Source organism: Telmatherina bonti, assembly GCF_933228915.1.
Source record: "Telmatherina bonti genome assembly, chromosome: 5".
Classification (NCBI taxonomy): Eukaryota; Metazoa; Chordata; class Actinopteri; order Atheriniformes; family Telmatherinidae; genus Telmatherina; species Telmatherina bonti.
The window spans coordinates 22,864,062-22,888,151 of record NC_136623.1 but is presented as its reverse complement, the minus strand read 5'-3'; the positions used below and the strand labels follow the sequence as shown (position 1 = coordinate 22,888,151).

Here is a 24,090-nt window from a genome sequence, read left to right as displayed (position 1 = left end):
TTAAAAACAAATACCACTAATTAAACGTATACTTTAACTGTGGCCATTATTTCAACACCGTGATCACTAGTTAATACAGAAGGTGTTAAAGTTAACTAAAATTAATACGCAATGAAAAATAATCATTAGCTTGCAGTCAGTATATTTAAATCAATTAATACTTTGAAAGCAAATAATAATTCGTCATTATTATTATTATTATTATTATTATTATTATTATTATTATTATTATTATTATTATTATTATTATTATTATGTCTACACTATATCCATACAGTGTAGAAATAGACTGCAAACTTTTTTTGCAATAATTCTGTACATTTTTAATTAATACATTTTGTATTTTTACACAGTAGCCCCTTTAACTTGAATAACTCATTTTACTATGGAGAAATAGCTTCAGTTTGGTGAAACATATACTATGTACCCTGTTGTTCAGTGGCTGAAACTGGGGGCGTGCTGCCCAAGTTCATCACCTGATTGGTTGGCAAAGTGTTCACTCATTTACGTAGCGTTACGTCACACGTAAGGTCAAGAGGAAAGAAGCATGGCGGCTGTGTTGAGAGGGTCTCGGTATCTAATAGGAAGGTGTTGCCAGCATGTTGACTTTGTCTGTGGTAAGTACCACAAACTGATATTATTTACGCAGAGTCCAAGTCCCCCCCCGTTTCTTTAGGGACCAAAGCTGTGATTTGAATGCTCATTCTGACGTAAAAACACTGCTTCCCAGTGAAACGTTCACTGAAGTTTCTGTTCATTTTTGTCAGACTTGATGAAGTTGATGGTGGAGGAATTACATCTCACAATTTATCATTTAAGCTTGGTTTCTGTCATCTAACACCTTGTTTGCCGACCGAATTGTTTCCCAGAGCTACGTGTTTGCGCTCTTCTCTGACATATTTGAAACCCCAATGTTTTTTTTTTTTTTTTTACATTTGCCTGTCTACTATGAAGTATATATATATATATATATATATATATATATGTCTGTCATCTGCTCATTTGTGAACATCATAAGAAAAATTTGAAGCACAGGAGGAAATCCGAGTTTTTTGGGGGTTTTTTTTTTTAGTCCATGTACTTTTCAAGCTTGCATTTTATTGTTTTATTATTTAATTACAGTTCATACGTAATCAGAACGTAGACATGTGCAGAACTTAAACCAAACTCTATTATAGTTTTCATGTAAGGCCTTTATATTTCAAAACTGACAAGGAATTCTATGAACCAGATGACCATAAAATGGTTTGGTTACATTGGAAAACCTGTAGGGGGCTTGCTTAAAATGAATGCAGCAATGCTTTTTGTGTTTTTTGGTAGACGTATAAAAATGACCATTGAGTATATTTGTTTCAATATAAAGGTAACCTATAAATATTTAAATTAAAGCCTCTATATCTGCGAGGTTCTTAAAATTCACAAATTTTGCTGATATATTACAGTTTCCACAAGGTCAATGGCATCAAAGACACAAGTGGGGTTTGTTGGTCTGGGAAATATGGGAAACCCAATGGCAAAGAATCTGCTGAAGCATGGATACCCAGTCATTGCTACAGATGTATTTCCTGAGTCTTGCAAAGAGGTGCAAGAACTGGGAGCGCAGGTAGTACAAGCTTAATAACACATTTTTGGTTTTAAATATGATGTATTTTTATCTGTAATAATGTTTTTTTCAGATTGTAGATAATCCTGCTGAGGTAGCAGATAAGGCAGATCGCATTATTACCATGCTCCCCTCCAGTCCCAATGTTGTAGATGTGTATACCGGTCCCAATGGCATTCTCAAGTACAGTTTAATTCTTTCTGAGTATTTTAAAACCTTTTTAAATGTCATAGTGTCTAGTGTTAAACTTAACTATAATTCTCTCTACAGAAAAGTAAAGAAAGGCTCCCTCCTAATTGACTCCAGCACCATTGACCCAGCTGTTTCAAAAGAGATGGCTGCCGCAGCTGAAAAGATGGGGGCAGTTTTCATGGATGCACCTGTATCAGGAGGTAAATTCTTTTGTTTTGCTTTATCTCCCTTTTTTCTAAATTCAGTCTGCTTCAAGGTCAGGTTCTGACAGAAACTAACACATGTGCTCTGGAGTCATTTGTGTGAGCATACTGAAAGCCGAAACTAAAGATAAAGCTTTTTGACCATTAAGCTAGCACGTCTATCGTCATATCATATTCTTTTGAGTGTATAATGATATATTTTGGTTCAACTTAACGTTATTTTTAATATTCATAAATTACTGTATGTCACATTTCAGCAGGTTGCAAACACAAGCAGTTCTGCTTTAAACAAAAGACAAAGCTACAGTGGCCAAAATAAAATCTAAAAAATATAGGATATCATTGACTAATTGTTCTTCTTCAATAATTTATGGGGTTTTTTCTAATCACTTGTCGGGTTCAGATAACAAGCTGCCCTATTATTAACGATTATTCATATATCTTCTGGTTGCAATGTAAGCCAAAACATTAGTTTTTTTTTTCCAGAAAGTCAGTGACAGTGGCTGATGCATTTCCATTTTGGTCCTTTGTGAGGCAGCAATTTGCAAGTAATGAATGCTTCTATATTTTATGATAAATTAGATGATAACATAGTCTTCATATATAAGAATAGGTTAAAGAAAAACTGAAGATCTTAATGACTCATTAAAAATTTAAAAACAACTGATAACACAACTTTCCATTTTGCCAAAATTAGTTTCTATCAGTTTGACACATATCTGGAAAAAAAAGAGACATCACAGGTGTAAAAACAATTTCACCACTACATAAACAGATTTTCACAAATTACAGAGCAAGTAAAAAACAAACTGTACATTATTTACAACACATATAATTAAAATATTTACTTGTTTTTGGATATACCCATTAAACAACATTGGAATCATACATAATCCATTAGTTTAACCAAAGAAGAGCTGAGCAGGTATGCAGAGATAAGTGGTTTGTTTTATGGGTCTGACACATCCTCTGTTACCTCATAAACAAAGTTTGAATCCTTGCAGTAATATGCCCCATATCTACTGAATGATATGGTTTGGGGTTGTTGTGATACAGTAAGGTTGGAATGGTCTGGCTGGTCAGGAAATATTTCTTATAGCAAGATGGACACTCACTAAGTAAGTTCAGCCCAAATGCCTAGCATGACATCATACTAAAGGAACAGCAACACATTTGAAACAACTTGATAACAATGGTAACATGGCAAGGAATGTTTTCCCAGAGCCAAAAAGATCTTACTATTATTTTGTTGGAATTCTTTTTTTTTTTTTTAATCATCAACTTTGAGTTCATGTTGAAATGAAGCTACAAAGCTCATATGTGAGATTTATCTCTTGCATTTGCTTTTGTTGCAGGAAATAGCATTTTTTATTTCACTAAATCACTGGACAGTGATGCCAGTAGCTCGACTCTATCTAATTGTCCTATGGACCAATTTCTGAGGAAGGCTCAGAAATGGTATTGTGTGGTTCGGTTGTATAGGCCCTTTTTGTAATTGAGATCCACAAAATAGCAAACTGTACTGACCAAAACTATACTGGTATGTGGAAGCATTGCCTTTCTTATAACAATTACTCTGTGTATGTGGTTTGGTTTAGTTATTTGTTAAGAATTTCCAAATTCATTCCAAATTCAATTGTCTAAAAATTCAGAGCTTGGTTTGGGTTGGAAATATTCTTACAATAGCATTTTGTTAGTCACTTTTCCATATGCATCATGCTGGATGTTGTTGCTGTATTTTTTATTTTTCCCAACTCTTTACATGAAGGCTTGTGTGATGATAATTTTTTATTATCATGAGGCAGGAAACCATGATGCAAAACCCACTCCTCGCAAGAGTATTACTGGGGAGGAAAGTTTTTGGTAATGTCACTGTATTTCAGAATGAGTCAGTCCTGGATTCTGTGAAAGAATTTTGCAATAAAATAATTGAATCACAATCTTACTACTGAACCAAACATTTATGTATGTGATTATGGGCATCATTTTTTCAATACTGCACATTTGTGATGAAAATGGTGAAAGCTTTTCAATTAGTTTGTGTTACAAGTCATGACCCCTTAACAAAAACACAGTTCAACACAAAAAAGACCACAACATATTAGATCACCACCAAAACAGCAACATTTCAAATGAAAGTTTAAAATAAAAATGATTAAGAAGACATTAGCCTTGCCCAAAATAAATGAAAGAGGGGAGCAGACGAAAAACCAGCCAAGCAGTACTGTAGGACCAAACCAAAAGAACCAAAACTGTAAGCAAAACTATTGGAGACTCCCAACTCAAAAGACAAAAGAAACCAAATAAATCAGGATCAACAATAAATTTGGCACATGTGAGGGAACATCTTGTTGGCTATAAATGGTGTAGTGAACGCCCCTGATAAATATTCATCAATCTCCTTTCCATGACAGCTCAGTAAGGTAAACAGCAAAAAAAAGAGGGATTTTCTGGAATATGGAGTAAGGGTTGTAAAAAAAAAAAAAAAAGGTTGTAAAATGGAAAAACATTTTATCTTGTGGACATGGGATGGATATCACCAATGGCAGAGGAGCGTCAGCAGGTGACAGATGCTGTCAGCGTGTCTAGTCAGATGACCGAACATATAAAGTAAAATCAAAGTGGTCAGACATTAAAATATAGAGGTAAAGTGCATCACCGTCCACATGAGAAGTATGTGTACCAGGGAGGAAGGGGGTGCTGCTGCTCACTCCCACAGATTAGAAGCTGGTGGGGAAAATCAACGAGTCCATAGAAGGGCTGGAACTAAATGTGCCAAAGGCCCCGGATGATGTTGCAGGTGGTTTATTCCTTTGTTTCAGATTGTAAATGAACGTACACAATGAGACGTCTCTGACTCCAGTTTATTTACTGTGAAAATACTGGTGTTCCTGTGTGTCCCTGCTGGGTTTACAGCACAGCAGCTGTAGTTGGAGAGGGAAAGGCAATGATTCCACCTTGTGCCATCCTGGAAGCCATGTCTTTGCAGAGGGACACAATTGTGCCAAAATCTTGTGAATAAATAAGAATTCTCTACCTCTTGTATGTTGCATCACTTTTAGACACTGCGTAAAGCAGCAGCATTTGATTCCTGTGGGGATGAGTTTAAGATCGGGGACAACAGTACTTTTTGCACATGAACGTGACGCATTTCCATTTAGTGCCACGTTATTTAGCATATGCCTCCACTATCTTACACACCTTTGCAGATGTGTAACAGGTTTCCACCTGTGCATCAAGGGCACCTCTGCCCTTCATCGGCCCGATGGCCGCTACACCACGGCATGTCTGGCTGTGGCTCACATAGTTCTGTTAATCTGTGCTTTGGGCTGGTAAAAGGAGTGAACAGCCCCGACATGTCAGTCCCTTCTTTTTGAAAGGTGCTGGGCTCATGAGTCGATCATCATCTCTAAAAATTCTCTCACTCCAGAGTCTTCAATGCGCCATGTCCACCAGCAGGGACATATAAGCCACTGTGCCTCTTTACCCATTGGGGCGCATTTCATATACAACCATCACTTCATCTTTTGTTTATCTGCAGGTGGGGGGTGCACCCTGATCATAGTCTAATAATGGTCAATTTTGCATGGTGACCATGTCATTTTAATTGTAATTATTCATTTAGAACTTTATTAGTATGGCAGCTACTGTACAACTTATTGTGTGAACTGGCTTGCATAACATGTAGAACTACTTCATTTCAGAGCATATTTTAGTGGTTGCTGCCTTTGTTAAAAACATTTCTGTAGTAAATCCAGATATTTTTTGTCGTGAAGTATCAATATCAAATATGCTTTGTCTTAGTTTTTGCAAATAATGTACAAAATTTTGTGGGAACGTTTATATTTGATTTTGCACAAACATCTCAAATTTCACACCATTATATTGGTTTTGTTCTTCTGCAGTTGGTGTCGCCTTTTCCCATTTCTACGGATTTTGTACATAAGGCAGGGTCAGAGTTGGTGTGGAGGTAGGGACATTATACAACCAAGTCATGTTTTTATAAATCCCAAAAGTTGACTATAATTGGCGAACACCAGATTTTGTGTGTGCGACAGCTTTATAAATGAGGCCCCAGGTGGACTAGCCAATCAACTGAAAGATAAAAAGGAAGCAATTAGTCCACAGCACAACAATGACACATATTAGAGTTTTTACATTGCTTACACATTGATTCACTGAAGTGTACTATCTCCACTTACATACTTGGTGATGTTAAGCTACATGTAATGCTGTGCATTGTCACAGCTGCCCTTAGGAAGAATGAAGAAAAGTTGGCAGCAAATGTAATCCAATGGCCTCTATGACCATTTGAGCCACTCCTGCCATGTGCTAGTAAATAAAGAGGAGCAGCTTTTTTCCTTTACAAATGTATGTGTTTGAACCTAGCTTTGACAATGTCAGGCCAGCCACTTTCTTTGAGTTGAAATTGGTCCATTTAATGGTTCGGCTCTGAAGATTAGTAATGATTTATTTGTTTCTGTCTCATGATAGTGCACTTGGATTAAAGTTTTCCTGCTTTGTTCCTTGAACTTCTGTGTTTAGTTGCAGTAGTTGAGCCAGTGCAACCAAACTGGATCTCATACTTCGATACTCACATCAATCACAAGGCTTTGGCCCTTAAATGAAACTGTTTGAACATCTCTACTTTTTAAGAGAAGAATTAAAAGAAGTACAGTTGCTGTGTGGTTAAAGCTTAAACATAAAAGCACACATAGAGAAGTAGTAATTGAGTCAGTATGTGTTTTACAGTCGTTTCTTAAGGCAAAGAAATACAAGGAGTAGTTGAGATGATGCCTTCTTCCTTTGTTTTTAAAACTGGATTATTCTGCAGAGACACTAGTTAGAAATAATATGTTCTGTTCAGAGCAATGAGAAGGACAATTTTACTGAGTGATTTTGCTCTGAAAAGAATAAATCAACAGTCTAGTTGTTACTTTTCAACAAGAGCAGCATGTTTAAGACAACATTAGGTTCTCTGAAAACTAAATGAGGTATCTCAATCTGTCAAAGACAGATTGACCAATCACACGCCTGGTACGAGGTCCCTCATCCCTTTATTTGTGTCTGTAGACCCATTCCTAACGTAAAGCATGTTTTTTTCCTCATGCCCATGCAAGAAGTTCAGTGTGGTGTGATAACTTGGTTAGTTTTCAGAAAACCAAGATTACGATAATAATTTATCTTTCTCTTTTGACCCTCGTAAGTATCTCACTTTTGGAGATGTAGACTACTCCCAAATCACATGCTCCGAAGCGAAACTTCTCAACTGTTCATCCTGTTTTTTTTTTTTAACTGTTCCCAGAGTCAAAATTTTCTTAGTGTATTTCAAGTTTCCTTCTTAACTGGGTTAAGGGAAAATGAAGTAGAAAAGCTGGATGTGAGTTTGAACACGTTTTGACCGCTGTGTGACTTCACCTGCACTAACCGGTATTAAGTCTGTCCAAGAAGTTCAGCGATAGATTGGTTGTAAAAGAAATTAAGAAATCCAATGCTTTACAGAAAAACTGAACGGCATCCATTTCTGCTGAGCCCGTTTGAGTGAGAATATACTGGCTGACATTTGTTGCCACAAAACCAGTACAGCCTCCATCAAACTCACTCTGAGTATTGAACTGCACCTTGGGGGCTGTCCTGGAAAAGATCGGTGGGAAATAAATACTCCTGTTAATCTGACAAAATTAATGTTGTGTGAGGTTTCCATGTATATAAAAGAGAGAAAGAGAGAGAATATATATAATATATATATAATTACTAGTCACAATTATTCTATTAGACAGTATAAAATATCTTATCAACTGGACATCAGATAAGATGGTGCTAAACTATTGAACAGACATTTACATTATGTGGACTCAACTATAACATTAGGCAAGCTTAAAAATAAACTAAAACAGAAGTTAATGGTTGAGTACTCACCCTGACTAAAGTAAAATCATAAGCGTTTTTATGTGTTTTACATTATTTTGTTTAGTTTTTCAATGTAATTTAGTTTTGGTGTTGCTTTCTTGGGAGCGGTGCTGTTCTAAGCGTAGTTGGCTTCAACCTCTCGCATCCACATCATATTTGTAATATATCATACAGCAATTTAAAGGCTGTTCAGGTTTTTTTTTTTTTGTTTCTGCTTCTTGTTTATTTGTTTAATTACCTCTGCCAAGGAGCTTATGTTTTCGTCAGAGTTTGTTTGTTTCTGTTAGCAACTTTACTCAAAAAGTTATGTAGGGATTTTGATGAAATCTTCGGGATATGTTGGGGGTGTCACGAGGAACAAATGATGAAATTTTGGTGGAGATCCGGAAAGGATCCTGGATTCTGTTTTTTTTTCTAAAAAAAAAAAAAGTACAAAGCAGACGCCACTGATTACCACGTCATTGTATGCAGTGGGCGTGTGCGTAATGTACATGCCTTTGGCTATGACTGGCCGATTGGTATGACCGACCCCTCTTTTTAATTGTGTGATACGGTAGAATCACGCTGATGTCATCATGTTTACATAAATGTGACCAATCTCCACAGACAAACCAGGAAATGTTTGTGACGCTGAATGACTGACACCTGTTGTCGTCCAATCAAACTGATGTTACCGGGCACAAAATTATGATTTTGTCCACCCAACTACTCCCGAAGCACAGTGGGAAACGTAGTTGCTTTACTGCAGTATTTCTCAATTCCGGTCCGCAGGACCCCTGCCCTGCCTGTTTTAGACATGATCCTCCTCAAAAGCACCTGAGTCAGATTATTGAACTTCCTCATCAAGTTCCTTGCAGCCTGTTGACGAGCCCTTTATTTTATTCAGGTGTGTTAAAGTAGGGTTATCTATAAAACATGCAGGGCAGTTGGGCTTGAGGACTGGAATTGAAAAACGCTGCTTTACTGAATGCAGTTTTATGTCAGTGGATTACAGTTTTGGAGGCAAAACAGCAAAGGTACGACAGAATATGTAATGATGTTTATCAAACACGAAGCATAAATTCAGCCTTCTTTTGACTCTGGTTGAGTGAATCTTGGTCATAGCGACATTAAACTGGTATGTTTGGAATCTGTGGGATGTGTGCTTTCAGTAGAGGTGCTGTTTGTTTGTTTGTTTCCATGCTGCTGGGTGGACACGAGGGTCCAATATTTTTGTTTACGTATTTTTGCGGACTTTGTTTACTTGGTTTTTTAATTACCTCCGCCAAGGACTTGTCAGTTTTAACACCCGTCAGATTTATACTGGGCACATTGCAATGCGTGTCAGGTCCATCCCAGAATCACCTTGTAGTGGATCTCGGCTAAATATATGTGCCAGGTCTATTTTTGATGGACCATGTTTCAAGCTCAGCAGTTCAGATAGAGCCGAACAGGAAATCAGACAAGCAGCAGTGTAAAACATCGGTACATTTCAAAATAAAGTCCACTTTGCAGGTTTGCTGAACTCTGTCAACATTATATCTTTTCCAGTGACACAAGTTAGGAGGAAGTCAGTAGGGCTGTGACGATATGCTTTTATCCCAATTAAATTTGATTCCGTTTTTTGGGTGCTGATTTGATTTAAATTGCAATTCTCACGATTTCTCGATATTGCTGATTTTTGGAGAATAAAAACGAAAAAAATGTACAATACTTTTTTGGCTAGTCATTTTTTTATTTTAATGAGGAAAAAACAACACAGTAGCCAGACCATCATTCTGCTGCTATAATGCCCAAGAAAACAAGTAAAAAGATCAATAAAAACATTTAAAAAAGACAAAAAATTTTATAATGGATTATTTGTATTTATTTGAAAAAAAAATTTTTAACAAAAAATCTATTTTAAAATTGTGATGCAAAACATCCCGATATTCAATTTTTTTATTCTATTTTACCGCCCCTATTAGTCAATAAGGGGCTCTAAGTGTTTTTTGTTTTCACAATGGAAGACAAGATGTTTATTTTGGGAATGGAGAATCATAAGATTTTATTTGACACCACACATCCTTTTCAAAAGGACAACAGCAGAAAAGTAGGAGGTATGTACTGAGAGTTCAGCAGGTTTTGGAGTGGATAGTAAGTTTAACGTACTTAACAGCATATAAATATGTTAATTTCTATACATACTACCTGTTCAGTAAGGTAAGGTCTCTGAAGAGAGCTGAAAAGCATTGTGATTTCGTGATCTCATGGATGCAGTTATGCAGACTGCACCCTCTGCATCTGACACGCTCCCAGTGTGAAATGGCGATGGGAATGAAACTGCGGCGCAACTGGAACACTGCACACATGTATCTGGTGGAAACTGGGGGTCATACTTTTTTTTTTTAATTTCACATTGCCATTATGAAGTGAGTTCCTATACTGGACATTTCAGAGTTCACTCCCAATTTTTGAAACTGGTTGGTGTAAAAAAAAAAAAAAAAAAAAAGCAGCAGAGGATTAAAACCACAAGGTTTTTGGCTTTTCTCCTCAATTTTTTTTTTGCACCTTTTTTGGGTACTTTTTATAGTTTTGTTTTTCGGTTGTGTGTTGTTTTCTTCCTGTTCTTGCTTCTCTAAATGGCTCTGTAACTGCTTACATAACACTGCTCTTGCAATTTCCGGTGGCATTGCTCAGTTTTCTGCATAAAGTAATAGATAAATAAGTCCTTTGAAAACCGACCAAATTACACATGTAACAGATGCAGGAGACAGACAAGACTGTATGGCCGTCTGAGTGCCTCTTCGGTGTAAAGCATTAAATGAGCCTTTACGCTGTCTGTGCTTTGGCTGCCTCCTCTCCCCTACCCTCCCTCTCATGAGATGTGAGAGAGCGTCAAATGTGGGAAATGAAACTGCTTAACTTATAAACATTTTGAGACTCAGATGGAATGGAATCACGACTAGACACATTTTTTTTCAAACTGAGGACCCCACTGTCACAATTGTGGGAAATACATTTGAAGTTAGTGGATTTTCAATGTCCTAGATTGCGCCGTCTGTTGGCAGCAAGTTGTAGTAGCTCTGACTTGCTACCTTGATTTTTTTTTTTTTAAGTACAAAGTCTTCTCACATAGATATTACCTCAAATTAGGTATTTTTTCTGAGGTTTTCATGCTTGAGGTTTGGAGGGTGTGTTGCAAGGAAGATTTTTCTGCATATTTTTTGCTCTTTCAAGGCTTGTTATGATGAGTCTCCATGGCAACGAAAAACTTGTTTACAATCGGGATCAACTGATTAACCTCTCCCAAATCAGGATTATCAGCAAAACAACACATCAAATCCCGATGGAGTTGAAAAGAAAGAGAAGAGGATGCAGGGCGGGAGTCAGAGAGCGAAGAAAGTGGTGGAGATTTAAACCATTTCTCCCGACCGTTGTCATGGGTAATGTGAGATTGCTAGCTTACAAAACGGACGAGCTCAAGATGCTAACAAGGTCAAAGAATACAGAGAGTGCAGTATTATGTGCTTCACCGAGACATGGCTGCATTAACACATCCCTGACTGTAATGTGTCTGTACCAGGCTTTAAAACGGTTTGTGCAGACCGCAGTAGACAACACAGCGGAAAGCTAAAGGGTGGTGGAATTGCAGTGCTGGTTAACCAGCGTTGGTGTCATCCTGGACATGTTACTGTCAAGGAGAAGATATGCACAAGGGATATCGAACTGTTAGCTGTGAGCTTCCATCCATATTATTTACCCAGAGAGTTTACCTGTGTTCTTCTGGTAGCAGTTTATATAATACCTGGTACCGCACCAGACACAGCCTGTGACGTCATCAGCTCCGTTGTTGCTCGGCTACAAACACAGCATCCAAACTCATTCATGGCGATCTCCGGAGACTTCAACAACGTCTCCCTCTCTGCAACTCTACCAACATTCCAGCAGTTTGTCAGCTGCTCCACCAGAGAAAATAAGATCTTGGACTTATTTTAGGCAAATATGAATAATATATACAGTTGTTCTGCCCTCCCTCCTTTAGGAAGATCTCACCATAATCTGGTTCTTCTCACCACCACCTACAAGCCCATCGTTCAGCAGCAACCTGTCATCACAAAGACTATCAAAATCTGGTCTGCTGAAGCTGAAGATGCTCTTAGAGGAGGCTTTGAGGCTACAGACTGGAAAGTCCTCTGTGAACCTCATGAAGACGATATCAACACCATGACTGTGTGTGACAGATTACATAAACTTCTGTGTGGACAGCATCGTCCCAACAAGAACAGTGAGGTGCTTCCCCAATAACAAACCCTGGATCACCAGTGACCTGAAAAAGCTGCTGAACATCAAAAAGAAAGCCTTCAGGGATGGAGACAGGGAGTTATTGAGGGCAACACAAAAACAACTTAAAACACAAACTAAGAAGTGCAAAGATGACTACATGAAGAAGTTAGAAAGTCGGCTCCAGCAGAATAACGTGAGGGATGGGTGGTCTGGTGTGAAGATCACCGGTTTCAAGTTAAAGGGGGACCAGCCTGATGGAGGTCTCGACAGAGCTAATGAGCGGAACATATTCTTCAACAGGTTCAGTTCACCCCCTACCTCCAGCCCAACAGACCACACACCCTCCATAAATCCACTGCTTTCCTGTCACGCCTCCAATCTGTCACCCTGTAGCTCAGTCATGGACCAGAGCACAGCTTCATCTCCCTCCACATCGGGACATCCTGAGACCTTCACCTTGTTTGTGTCCTGCAATCAGGTCATGAAGCAACTTGAGAAACTGAACCAGAACAAGGCTGCAGGTCCAGATGGTGTCAGTCCCAGAGTTCTCAAGACCTGCTCAAAACAACTATGTCCGATTCTCCAGTACCTTTTTAACACCAGTCTGAGGCAAAATAGAGTCCCAGTGCTGTGGAAAACCTCCTGCCTTGTTCCAGTGCCTAAAAAAACACAACCAGTTGAACCAAGTGACTACAGACCAGTTTCCCTGACATCTCACATCATGAAAGTCCTGGAGAGACTCTTACTGGCTCACCTCAACAAGCAAGTAAACACCTTTCAGGACCCATTACAGTTTGCATATCGTAATGGACTTGGGGTTGAAGATGCCATCATATACCTGCTCCAGAGAGCACACTCTCATCTGGACCATTCAGGCAGCACTCTGAGGGTCATGTTCTTTAATTTCTCAAGTACTTTTAATACCATTCAGCCTGCTTTTTGTGAGAAGCTCAATAAATTTCAGGTGGATACCTCCACAACCACCTGGATCTATGACTACCTCACAAACAGACCCCAGTTTGTGAGTCTGAAAGGTTGTGTGTCTGAGATGGAGGTCAGCAGCACTGGTGCACCACAAGGAACTATACTCTCGCCATTCCTCTTCACACTGTACACCTCAGACTTCCAGTACAACTCCAGTACAACTGAGTCCTGTCATCTGCAGAAATACTCTGATGACTCTGCAGTTGTGGGGTGTATCAGGGATGGACAAGAAGCAGAGTACAGAGAACTGGTCAGTCAGTTTGTTAAATGGTGCAGTGATAGTCATCTTATATTAAATACCAACAAAACAAAAGAGATGATATTTGACTTCAGGAGGAACAAGAATAAACAAACACTGTTTCCATCCTGGGAGAGGAGGTGGAGGTGGTGGAGGAATACAAGTATCTTGGAGTTCAGCTGGACAACAAACTGGACTGGAAATGCAACACTGACTACATCTACAAGAAATGTCAGAGCAGACTCTACTTCTTAAGGAAGCTGAGATCATTTAGCATCTGCACCAAGATGTTGCATATCTTCTATTAGTCTGTTGTGGAGAGTGCAATCAGCTTAGCAGCCATCCGCTGGGGTAGAAGCATCAGAACCAGAGACTTGAAGAGAATCAACAAACTGATCAAGAAAGCTGGTTCTGTGCTTGGAGTAACTCTGGAGCCGCTGGAGCTGATTGTCCAAAGAAGAATGCTGCACACGCTGATAAAGATAATGGAGGATTCTTCACACCCTCTCCACAACACAGTGATGAAACAACAAAGTGTGTTCAGCGAGAGGCTTCTTCAGGTCCGATGCAAGACTGAAAGATACAGAAGATCATTCCTGCCAGCAGCCATCAGCCTCCGGAACAAGACCTCCTCAAATAAATTACTATATACTACAACATTGAATTTCCCTTTGGGGATTAATAAAGTATTTTTCATTTCATTTCATTTTCATGTCATGGATGCAGCATATTAGAAACCTGGGTCAGGCACCCTGTAAGAGTTAAAAATGATTTCAGTTAGAAAAATAATTAATTGTTCAGCCCTAGTAAGAATCTTCTAAACTTTAAAACTGCAGTACTGGCTTTGTTTGAGGTCCTGGACATAATTTCAGATAAGTTGATGTTGTTTCCCTTTCGGCATGTCCCTCTGAAGGGGTCGCCACAGCAAATTATTGGAGGGGTGGATTGGCACACATTTTACGTCAGATGAAGTAAGTGTGGAGAGGGTGTGAAAAATCTTCCATCATCTTCATCAGCTTGTGCAGCATTCTTCTGTAGTAGTGCAGTCATTGGTGAACCTGTGACCACTGAATCCACTCATAGATGAAAATTTGTTTATGTCTGAATAAATTTGGGGGTGGAGATGCACCAAATACATACCCAGGATATCTCTCCTGTTACCTAGGTTAACTTGCCCAGATAGTTTCATTAGCAACACTACAGGGGTGGCTGTAGCTCAGGAGGAAGAGCAGTTGGGAGATTAATTTCAGGCGTCCCCTGACTGTGTCTAGAAGTGTCCTTGGGCAAGACGCTTAACCCCAAGTTCAGTCTTAGTGTGTGTGAATGGGTGAATATGACAAGTTGTGTGAAGTGCTTTTGAGTGATCAGCATGATTGGAAAAACGCTATATAAGTACAAGTCCATCTACCATTTACAGGGCTGTCTATGAACATGGTAATTGAACACAGGGTTTGCCCCATTTTGATCAGTGAACACTCACATAAACAAAATGTTGTTTGCAGCGTCTGATCAATTTCAAGCATGAAGAAGCCCTGCAGAGCAGCCTACTTTACCATGGAGAAGCAGACAGATATTCTTCTAAAAATATGAAGAATTAAAATGCCTTATCTCTGCCAAGAGCCACACGGTTGCTGCAGCAAGAGTCAGGAAAGAATGCTGTCAGAAAATTGCTGACTCTTTATGCATAAATTTGTGAGATTACAAGGTTAATTAATCAGACAAAATAAACTGTCACTGATGACTCAATTTTACTTTATAACAGCAAATGTGTTATGGGCAGAGAACTTGCCCAGTGCCCTTTATTTCCTTTATATTTGGCTTGGTTACATGATGTTTTTTAATTCATAATTATTTACAATTAAATCATTCGATTTCAATGTATTCTCCTTTGCATTTACATGGAAATAGTAATTTTGAATTGAGGTTTACATTATTACATCCAATTTCACTTAAGATCTAAAGACGGGACCAGCTTGGAATATGTGCATCATCGTGGCAGGACAAGGGAACAAGCCTGCCCAGAACAACCGGAATTAATTTAAAACAGAATAAACTTATACATAATCAAAGAATTATTCAATTTGGATTTAAAATCAAAATAAACCACCCACTTACCTGGGATTTAAGTTTATTTCAGAATGGTCATTTCATTCAGAATTAGGTGTTTACAAGGTCATTTTAAAGCTTTTTATTGAGGATTTCATTTGTATTCTAAATTAAAAGAGAATTTAAACTCATGTAAATATGTCTGTTCAGTTCTGGAGGTGAGCGTGTTGTTTTTTTTATTTAAATATTAATTTCTCACCATGACAGCACAAGCGTTTATGTTTGCAGTTGTGCCATGTGTGACCATTGTTGTTGACCTAATTATTGCTGATGCAACCCTGATTTAACTAAATGGAGTTGGGAGTAAGCCAAGAACAAGTTTAAAAAAAAAAAAAAAAAAGAAACTTTAAAGCCATCAATGACCATGCTATTTTCCTTCATCAAAAGGATTGCGCCTATTCCTCTTTCTCTCTAAAGCCCCTCTCTCACAATTACACTCTTGCATCATTAGAATGGGCAGCCCATTTCCCATGTCAGCTGACTGGACAAGAGGTGGTGGATCTCTTATCCAGAACCTGACCGGCTCTGGAGCAGGTTAGCCATCCAGTGTTAAGTGACCATGGTGAGTTATCCAGTAAGAAGTGAACCAGCGTTGTTGTCCAGAAAACCCAGAGTTGACCTTGAAATTGCCTCAATAAGAAAAAAAACAACTTTGATAGAAAGACCTCCGCAGTCACCTCAGAGCCCAGAAAGTCTACAACATGCATCTGCCCAGATTACTTCAGAGAAAGGTCCCAGCCAGAGAGCCCAGAGGCCATGGAGCACAGGACCCATGGGGTTGCAGGGATAATGATGCCCCTAGAGAGTCTTAGGAGCCCCTCACACACCAGGCAGAGGCCCTGTCCGACGCCAAGGAGAACTATGATACCATGCATCCAACATGGGTCAGAATCCGTTTTAAAGCCAAGCACCTTGGGGACCAGGGCACCACCAACCACCTCCTCATGAATGTCTTAAAGAAACATCCACAAGACCTAACAAAGCTATCAACACTGTCATCTGAAACAGTATCACTTTTCTTGAGTATATTTTCACATAAGCTTGTCCCTTCTACAGATATAAATGAGCATCTTATTCTTTGCCAGCCAATAATTTTGTGACAGCCTACTGCAGCTGTTAACAATCATCATGCTTTTCTCTTCTTTTTGCATTGTTTAATCATTCCCTGCCTGAATCCCTCCTCTAGTTAAGTGTTACCACGTTTATTCTACAACTCTTCAGTGCTGTTATATAATTATATCATTAATATTTGTAGTGTGTAGTCTTTGATTAGTTTATTAAGTTGTTGTGGGTTCACACTACACAGTTGAAAAGTTAGAATTTTCAAGATGGAGATTTAAGCACTACTTCAAATTTATTGAGGTCAATGACAAGAACATACTGTTAAAATGTTGACTTTTTTAGTAAAGAAAATATTTGAAATACCGTAGCACACATCTTCTTATTTGTCTGGTTGGGAACGTTTGATTTTATTTGCTACAGTTACTGCAAATGCAGTTTATATTATTTTACTGTTTACTTATGAAGAAAATACTTGAAGTACAGAATGTCTTCAAGACCAGTTGTCCGGTATTATTAGGTTGATTTATTTAATTTAGACTACAGAGTTAACACTTTTAATGTTGTTTAAATATTTACTTTTGTCGTGAACAAAATACTCGAAGGTACAGATTGTTTACTTGACCAATAGTGAAAGTCTATCTGTATAAAAAGTTGAATCAAACACACTTTATTTGGTTTAACTGTTTACGTTATTACACAGATAATACTTAAAATTGCAGGATAAACTTGTTTCTCTATTGATGTGCAATAAATATCAAAGGTTATGTACAAGTACCTGTCTGTTCTATTTATTTCAACAGGCTTGTGGTCAGATATAAACAAATTCTTTGACACATAGCAACTTTTTTTTAGCATTGCAACTAGTTACTTTTTACCTACAACAAGTTACTATCATTGTAGAGTAATGCCCGATGGGCTTCACATTATTGAGATTATGTTCGGCCATTTTTATTATTTTGCTGTGCTACTTCTCCTACACTGTTCAAGTCACTTCAACCATTCACATCTTAAACCCTGCAGCTCCTTCAGGAGAAGTGTGCTACAACTTTTATCATTTCAAATCTTTGTAGTTTTTGAGATATTTAACATTTTGCAAAAATGAATTCAGCCTTGTGATTGGATGAAAGTCTTTCAAACCCACTGTGCATTGGACGTTGCAAAAATTCGGCTCTATGATTAGTCAATTTGCGCATAATGAGCTGAAAACTGCTTCAACAGGGTTTCAGAGCTCTGCACCAGTTTGCACTGTCCAGTTCATCAAGTTCCCGTACCCATTGTCTTTCCTTCAAAATGTTTGGCACGCTACTCCTTTTCCACCTTTTGCCTCACTTCAACCATTCAAATATCAAACTGTTCAGCTCATTCAGAAGACATGTGCTATGACTTTTGGTCTTTTTATCATGTAAACTTTTCAAGTTATTCAAGTTTTTGTCAAATATTAAAATCCTCTCCAGTGATTGGACAAAACAGAAGTCAGCTCAGCGATTGGTCCATTTTGTGCACCGGTACACAGGTACACATACAAGGCACGGGTTCAAGTGCTGCATTTAACATGAAGATCTGTTGTCGTTTGTTAGCTGTTGCTTGTGTGATGGCATGCAGTTCTGCAGACTGCTCAATGGGAACTATTAGTCTTAGCTGCGCACCTCAAGGAGCAAAGGAATTTATTTGCAAATGTCACAGTTAAATATGAACGATTTGTTCCAACAATGCTCCCTGTAACATTTCAAGACTTTGATCAATTTAAAACACATTAAACAAAGTTTTTCACATTGAACAAAGTCTTTCACATCTTTTCTGGAGTTTAGTTCAACCTTCCACATGTTTTTGCAATCCCACTAATTACACCCTCCTGGAAGTGGGGAAAAAAAAGGTGTTCCCGTCCCAATTGGAAAAAATTGAACACTCTCTCCAAGCTACAATTAAGAGTACTAGTGGCGTAGTGTGTAAGTCAGTGTGCTTCAATACTGAAGTGCATGGGTTCAATCCTGGTGTGGGGCAATTAGAAAAAATGTCAGTTGTGCTATTTTTTTTTTTTCAATTTCTTATACTTTTGCAATTTCATTTCAATCATTCAGCATAGTTTAATAAATGGGCCTTCACATGTGCTATTATTTCAATAATAGTTGTTTCTAGTTTTGGTTACTGTTGCGGCTAACTGTCCAACGCCATTATCTACTTCAGCCGCTGCAGGCTAAACACGGGAGATATTGATGACGCGCACTAAGATGTATGTTCTCCTTATTGCGTTTGTTTATTTTCATCGTTACTTTAAATAAATTACAATGAACAAACAATACGCAGAGCAAAAGCATCTAATTGTGGTCAACAAAAAGTTTACTCCCGAGCTCACCCCACTTCTGCATCCTTACAGCCAAACGATGCGCTCAGGTGAGTGCAACTATTTCTAACGTGTACATTCACACCCAAAATGACACACCCTCCACCCAAGTGCCAATCAAGCATGCACACATCAGCATATTCGCAGACATTTATGAGTCATAATATGGCTCCTACAGTTACTTTTCTGAACTAATGGTGACTATAACTGAGGGGTGTCCAAAGTCAGTCCTTCAGGGCTTCTGTCTGGCAGGGTTTTCAATGTTTCCCTGATTTAACACACTTGATTCAAATTAAACTGATCCTATAGTCTATGAAGTTCTGTGCAATGACTCATTAAATTGACTCAGGTGTGTTGGAGCAGGGATACCTGAAAACCTGCAGGATTATGGCCCACCGGGACCGGAGCTGGACACCCCTGCTCTAACTAATTACTTTTTTAAAGTAACATTCCCAACACTGATCTCAAGGCTGTTATATTACATTTTGCAGCTTTTGGAGGCATGTTACAGCCATCAAATTAAAGATGATCTCATGTGTTCTGTAGTCATTAAAAAGAATTGTAAATCTTTGCATTCTGTTGTCATCTACAGATAATATGGTGTCTAATTTCTTGGAGAATGGTGTGTTGCTACTTTTCAACCATTTATTGCACTGCAACAAATCCAGTGACTTTTAAGACCAGCTTCTCCCAGTACTGCTGAACAAAAGGAAGGTTTCCCTCCACTTTCAAAAACCCTTCTGCCTGCTTCCACTTAGCAGAGACAAGCAGCAAAAGTGCCAGGGAGCTGTTTTGACATGCAGAGATATGTGCGACCCAACTGGCCAGCTGTGGTTTGTGTCAAAAAAAAAAACAGAGGCATTCTTTTATTCTTCCTCTGTTGGATTAGGCTATATAAGTTGTTTTTTGTTTGTGTTTTTCTTTATTATGCGACAGAATAATATATAATTTTTCTGCTGAAAGGATTATGAGAATGTATCATATATAGCAACTGGAGTGTGTAGGTAGTGTGTATTGGCAGGGGGTGGGGTATGTTTTCAATGGCAGCGGTGTCTGTCTGTCTTTTAGCAACATAATCTAAAAAGTTCTGGATAGATTTTGATTAAATTTTCAGGACATCTTAGAAATTGAATAAAGAGCATGATTAGATTTGGGGGGTAATCTGGATAGGGATTGTTTTGCTGTGGTGGTGGTGGGGGGGTTACTTTTATTCAAAACCATTCTTGATTATTCTGAGGCCACAACTACTGCTTTTATGTTCATTTCGTGGCTCAGCCTTTGTCACTCCCAGCTCAGTTTTTCTATCCATAAATAAAAAATGCTTCAAGCAGATTGTCTACAAGGATTACAGAAGGAGAAACTTCTGACGCCCACTCTGGCGCTTCTCCCATGGCTTCCTGTAAAGTTTAGGATTAATTATAAGACTGCTGGTTAATGTCTTGGCACCCATATGGCTTGCACCTGGTTATCGCATTGTTCCAAATGTTTAACCCCATATGAACCTGAAGCAGAAACAGCTGTTCCTACAACTAGACAAAAGCTGAACAAACTTTTTTGACAGTGTGAGAACAGACGAACTGAATCGAATGAAAAAAAAAAAAGTTGCACATAATACTAAACATGCACCAAATAGGAAAGTATTTACTCATGACAACAATGTTTTTCTCCATTTTTTTTTCTTTTATGTTTGAATTTATTTCATTTCAGCTGATTAAATCTGTCTCCATATGCCTTGCGTGTAAGTATAATTTCTCTTCCAGGTGTGGGTGCTGCCAGTTCGGGTAAACTCACTTTCATGGTTGGAGGAGCAGAAGAGGAATTTACTGCAGCCAAAGAGCTGCTCAGCTGCATGGGAGCTAACGTGGTTTATTGTGGCCAAACTGGAACTGGACAGGTTGGAGCAGATTTACTGTATAAGAGCAAAATATCACTTTTTTTTTTTTTTTTTTTTTTTTTATTCTTACTTTTATAAGTCTAAAAAAATGTTTGCATATGCTTGTTAGTCAGCTTCTAAACAATTAAGTAATCGGGTATTTGGGTAAATGATAATATTTTGTCATATTGTCATAGGCTGCTAAAATCTGCAACAACATGCTTTTAGCCATAGGAATGATTGGAACCTCAGAGACGATGAATTTGGGGATCAGGTAAAGGAATAATACATAGATAAGACATTATGACAACTGATGGCTAAAGTGTATTTTCTGAAACAAGAATTATGGCTTTATTCACAGACTTGGTCTTGATCCCAAACTTTTGGCAAAAATTCTGAACATGAGTTCCGGCCGGTGTTGGTCCAGCGACACCTACAACCCTGTACCAGGAGTCATGGAGGGAGTCCCCTCGGGGAATAATTACCAGGGAGGATTTGGCACCCAACTCATGGCTAAGGTCGGTTTGTAAACCTTGGGATCACAGATATTAAGGGGATAAAAGTTTATTTTATTTATTTATTTACTTACCTATTTATTTTTTTGTTCTAAATTTCTATCTATAGCATTAGGGTAAAAGGTATTACTTTTGCCTGAAAGAGACTTCTTGGCAGATTTGTGTCATTTCACATATAGTGACTATGACTTTGAAGAAAAAGAGACAAGTTTCTATGCTGGCCACTTAAAATAATTCAACCAAACATTCAGCTGCACACTGAAAGAACACATTGCCTACTAATATGTGGGCTTGAGGTTTTGTATTCAGAATTTGATTTTCAGCTCTGTTGGTTTTTCTAACGTCTGTTTGCTTTTCTTTTTAAGGACTTGGGCCTTGCACAGAACACAGCTACCAACACAAAGACTCCTGTCCCTCTTGGCTCCTTAGCCCATCAGATCTACCGAATGATGTGTGCACGTGGTTACGCCAATAAAGATTTCTCCTCTGTGTTCCAGTTCCTGCGTGAGGAGGAGGGCCAGTAATGTCAGCCTCCACTCCGTCCACAGCCTTGCCTTGTGCCTGGCCCTGCACAGGACTAACATAGCAAAGTTAGGGTGCGTTTCGCCACTTGGACTTTTTTCTTTTTCCCAAAGTTATGAAAATTATGAAGCTCAAAGGGCTCCATCACAATGTGACAGATAATTTGAGCACTTGTTTCCTCTTGGAAATAGTTTTTTGTGTGTGCTTAAACCTTTTTATAATGAAACACTCCTTTCAGTTTTTCAAACAATCTTTGCTGAGGAGTGTTAAATAGGAATTGACAAATTACTCATTGTTCAGGCTAAATAACTACAATTAGTTCAGTCTCCACATATTTATATAGTGTATTTCTTTTGACTGTTTTTAATTTCTTTTCATAGTTATTTGATGTGATTTAGGAGTTAAGTGTGTGTCCTATAGGAAATAAAGAAAAATTGTACTGTCTCAACCTGAATGAGCAGATAATGTTACTCTTCCCTTTTTATGACTTCTTTCCCTTTCATCAGTTAGTTTTGTCTTTTTTCTTAAAATTTATTATTAGGGTCCGAGCTATAGCAAGTATAGTGCATTTTTATAATTGTAATGATCTTTGCCTCCATAAATCTGAAAAAAATTAATCAAGCCAAATTTAAATGCAGCCAAACCTCAGCCACTGCAGATGAAGGATGATAAAAAAAAAAATTACCTTGTAAATTCTAAATATATACCTCCACTTCTTTGGACCATCACAGGAAATATGTTAGTTTGCAGCATGTCTAATTTGGTGCTAAAAGTTTAACAAATTTCCGCCTGTTGGCGCTGCAGAGCCACGACTGCAAACTTTTTATTTGTTAATTTTGAACTGCCTTAACTGTTAAGCAAGTGACTACAATATCATGAATCCTGCAACATGTAGACTAGACCAGCATGTTTCTGATCTACTTTACCAATAACCGCTGAGAGGCCAAGGTGCCATAGGTCATGCGATCACAAGACAAAGCCATAAAAAGTCCATTAAGCACTGTGGGCTAAGAGCTTTGCTGTCATCTACTTGATAGGTACAGCAAACAGAGCAGCACTTCGGTCTCAGGCCTCCAGCAGACTTGACACACACACACACACACAGCCTGACATCATCTGCCGCCGCCAGTAGGCTACGTCAAGTCAAAGCAGCCTCACACTTTAATAAGCTCAGAAATCTGCGTAACTTTTTATTACTAAACACAGCGATGATGCAGCTATATAATACGGATTTTTCTGGGAACATCGATTTAGTGTTAAGTGTTCTGTAACTGCAAATTGGTCAGACAGACTTGTCTATTTTTTTTTTTTAAGTTACAGCTTCAAATGTATGTGTATGTTTTGTTTTTTTGTTTTTGTTTGTTGATGCGGGGGGGGGGGGGGTGTTAAAGGGTAACTTTTCTTTTGCATGTTTCAATTTTCTGGGAATTCGTATTCTGTTTTGGGGAAAACGTTTTTATACGTCCCAATGACATAAAGTTGGCTCGTTTTCGCTTTGCAATGTGAAATTATTAAACCACAGATGAAATTTGCCATGTTTAGAAAACCATTGTCAAAATGTAGATAAACTAGCCCTTTTTGAACAACCGTGTCATTAAAATTTCATTAAATTCCTCCATCGTCTTATTTAGTAAAGTGTTTATGTTCGAAATGTTTTAAAGCCATAAATGGGAGCATTTTGGTTGTAAATTTACATTAGTTGCGTGAAACCTCGTTTAACATTTGATTTTAATTAGCAGCACCATGGTCGGTACCAGCATTCACTGGAATTACTTTAGTAAACATCATAGTTTCACATTATAGTTTCAAATGTTCAGTTTGCTGTAGTTGTGCGTCAGTGCCTTCAATATCATTAAATGTCAATGTTAAGTGTGCCATTATGTGTGTTTTAATGTGCTGACAGTTAAGAATAAAATTACAAACCTATTTTTCTTCACTAACAGTTGAAGAAATAAGAAAAAGGATTAGGCTTAATTAAAATGGTACTTTTTTTTTTTTTAATCGTTTGCTCAAAACCTTTTTTAATGACTTTTTTCAATCACTTCTGGACAAAATTCCTCCTGTCGTGCCAGCTCGCCTTTTTTTGCAACTCAGCTGCTTTAAAAAGAAAAAAGTAAAAATAAATAAAAGAATAAAAGAAAAAGAACTGCGCAATTAAAACAGGCACGAATTGAATAAAAAAAATTTCTTTCCACTTTAATGAAGGCTCCTGCCTACAAGCTGAACTTAGGCCATAAAGATTTATAGCCTCAAAAGGTGGGGAAACTCTATTAAAAATAAAAAGGTGCTTATAGAT

General features: G+C 38.2%; 1 protein-coding gene across 1 annotated transcript; it reads left to right on the top strand.

The window, feature by feature from the left end:
- Positions 1-513: 513 nt before the first annotated feature.
- Positions 514-22,238, top strand: hibadhb (3-hydroxyisobutyrate dehydrogenase b). The gene is made up of 8 exons (XM_079240122.1): positions 514-617; positions 1,443-1,603; positions 1,677-1,786; positions 1,874-1,995; positions 20,645-20,778; positions 20,955-21,031; positions 21,119-21,275; positions 21,638-22,238. The coding sequence occupies exons 1-8, from the start codon at positions 548-550 to the stop codon at positions 21,794-21,796; spliced, it is 990 nt and encodes a 329-aa protein (XP_079096248.1). The 5' UTR covers positions 514-547; the 3' UTR covers positions 21,797-22,238.
- Positions 22,239-24,090: the final 1,852 nt, after the last annotated feature.

Excerpts from the sequence above, each read along its gene's own strand:
- hibadhb (XM_079240122.1), top strand. The coding sequence starts at position 548 with ATGGCGGCTGTGTTGAGAGGGTCTCGGTATCTAATAGGAAGGTGTTGC. Across the intron at positions 1,787-1,873 it reads GGTCCCAATGGCATTCTCAA|AAAAGTAAAGAAAGGCTCCC; the intron begins GTACAGTTTAAT and ends TTCTCTCTACAG. Across the intron at positions 21,276-21,637 it reads GCACCCAACTCATGGCTAAG|GACTTGGGCCTTGCACAGAA; the intron begins GTCGGTTTGTAA and ends TTTCTTTTTAAG.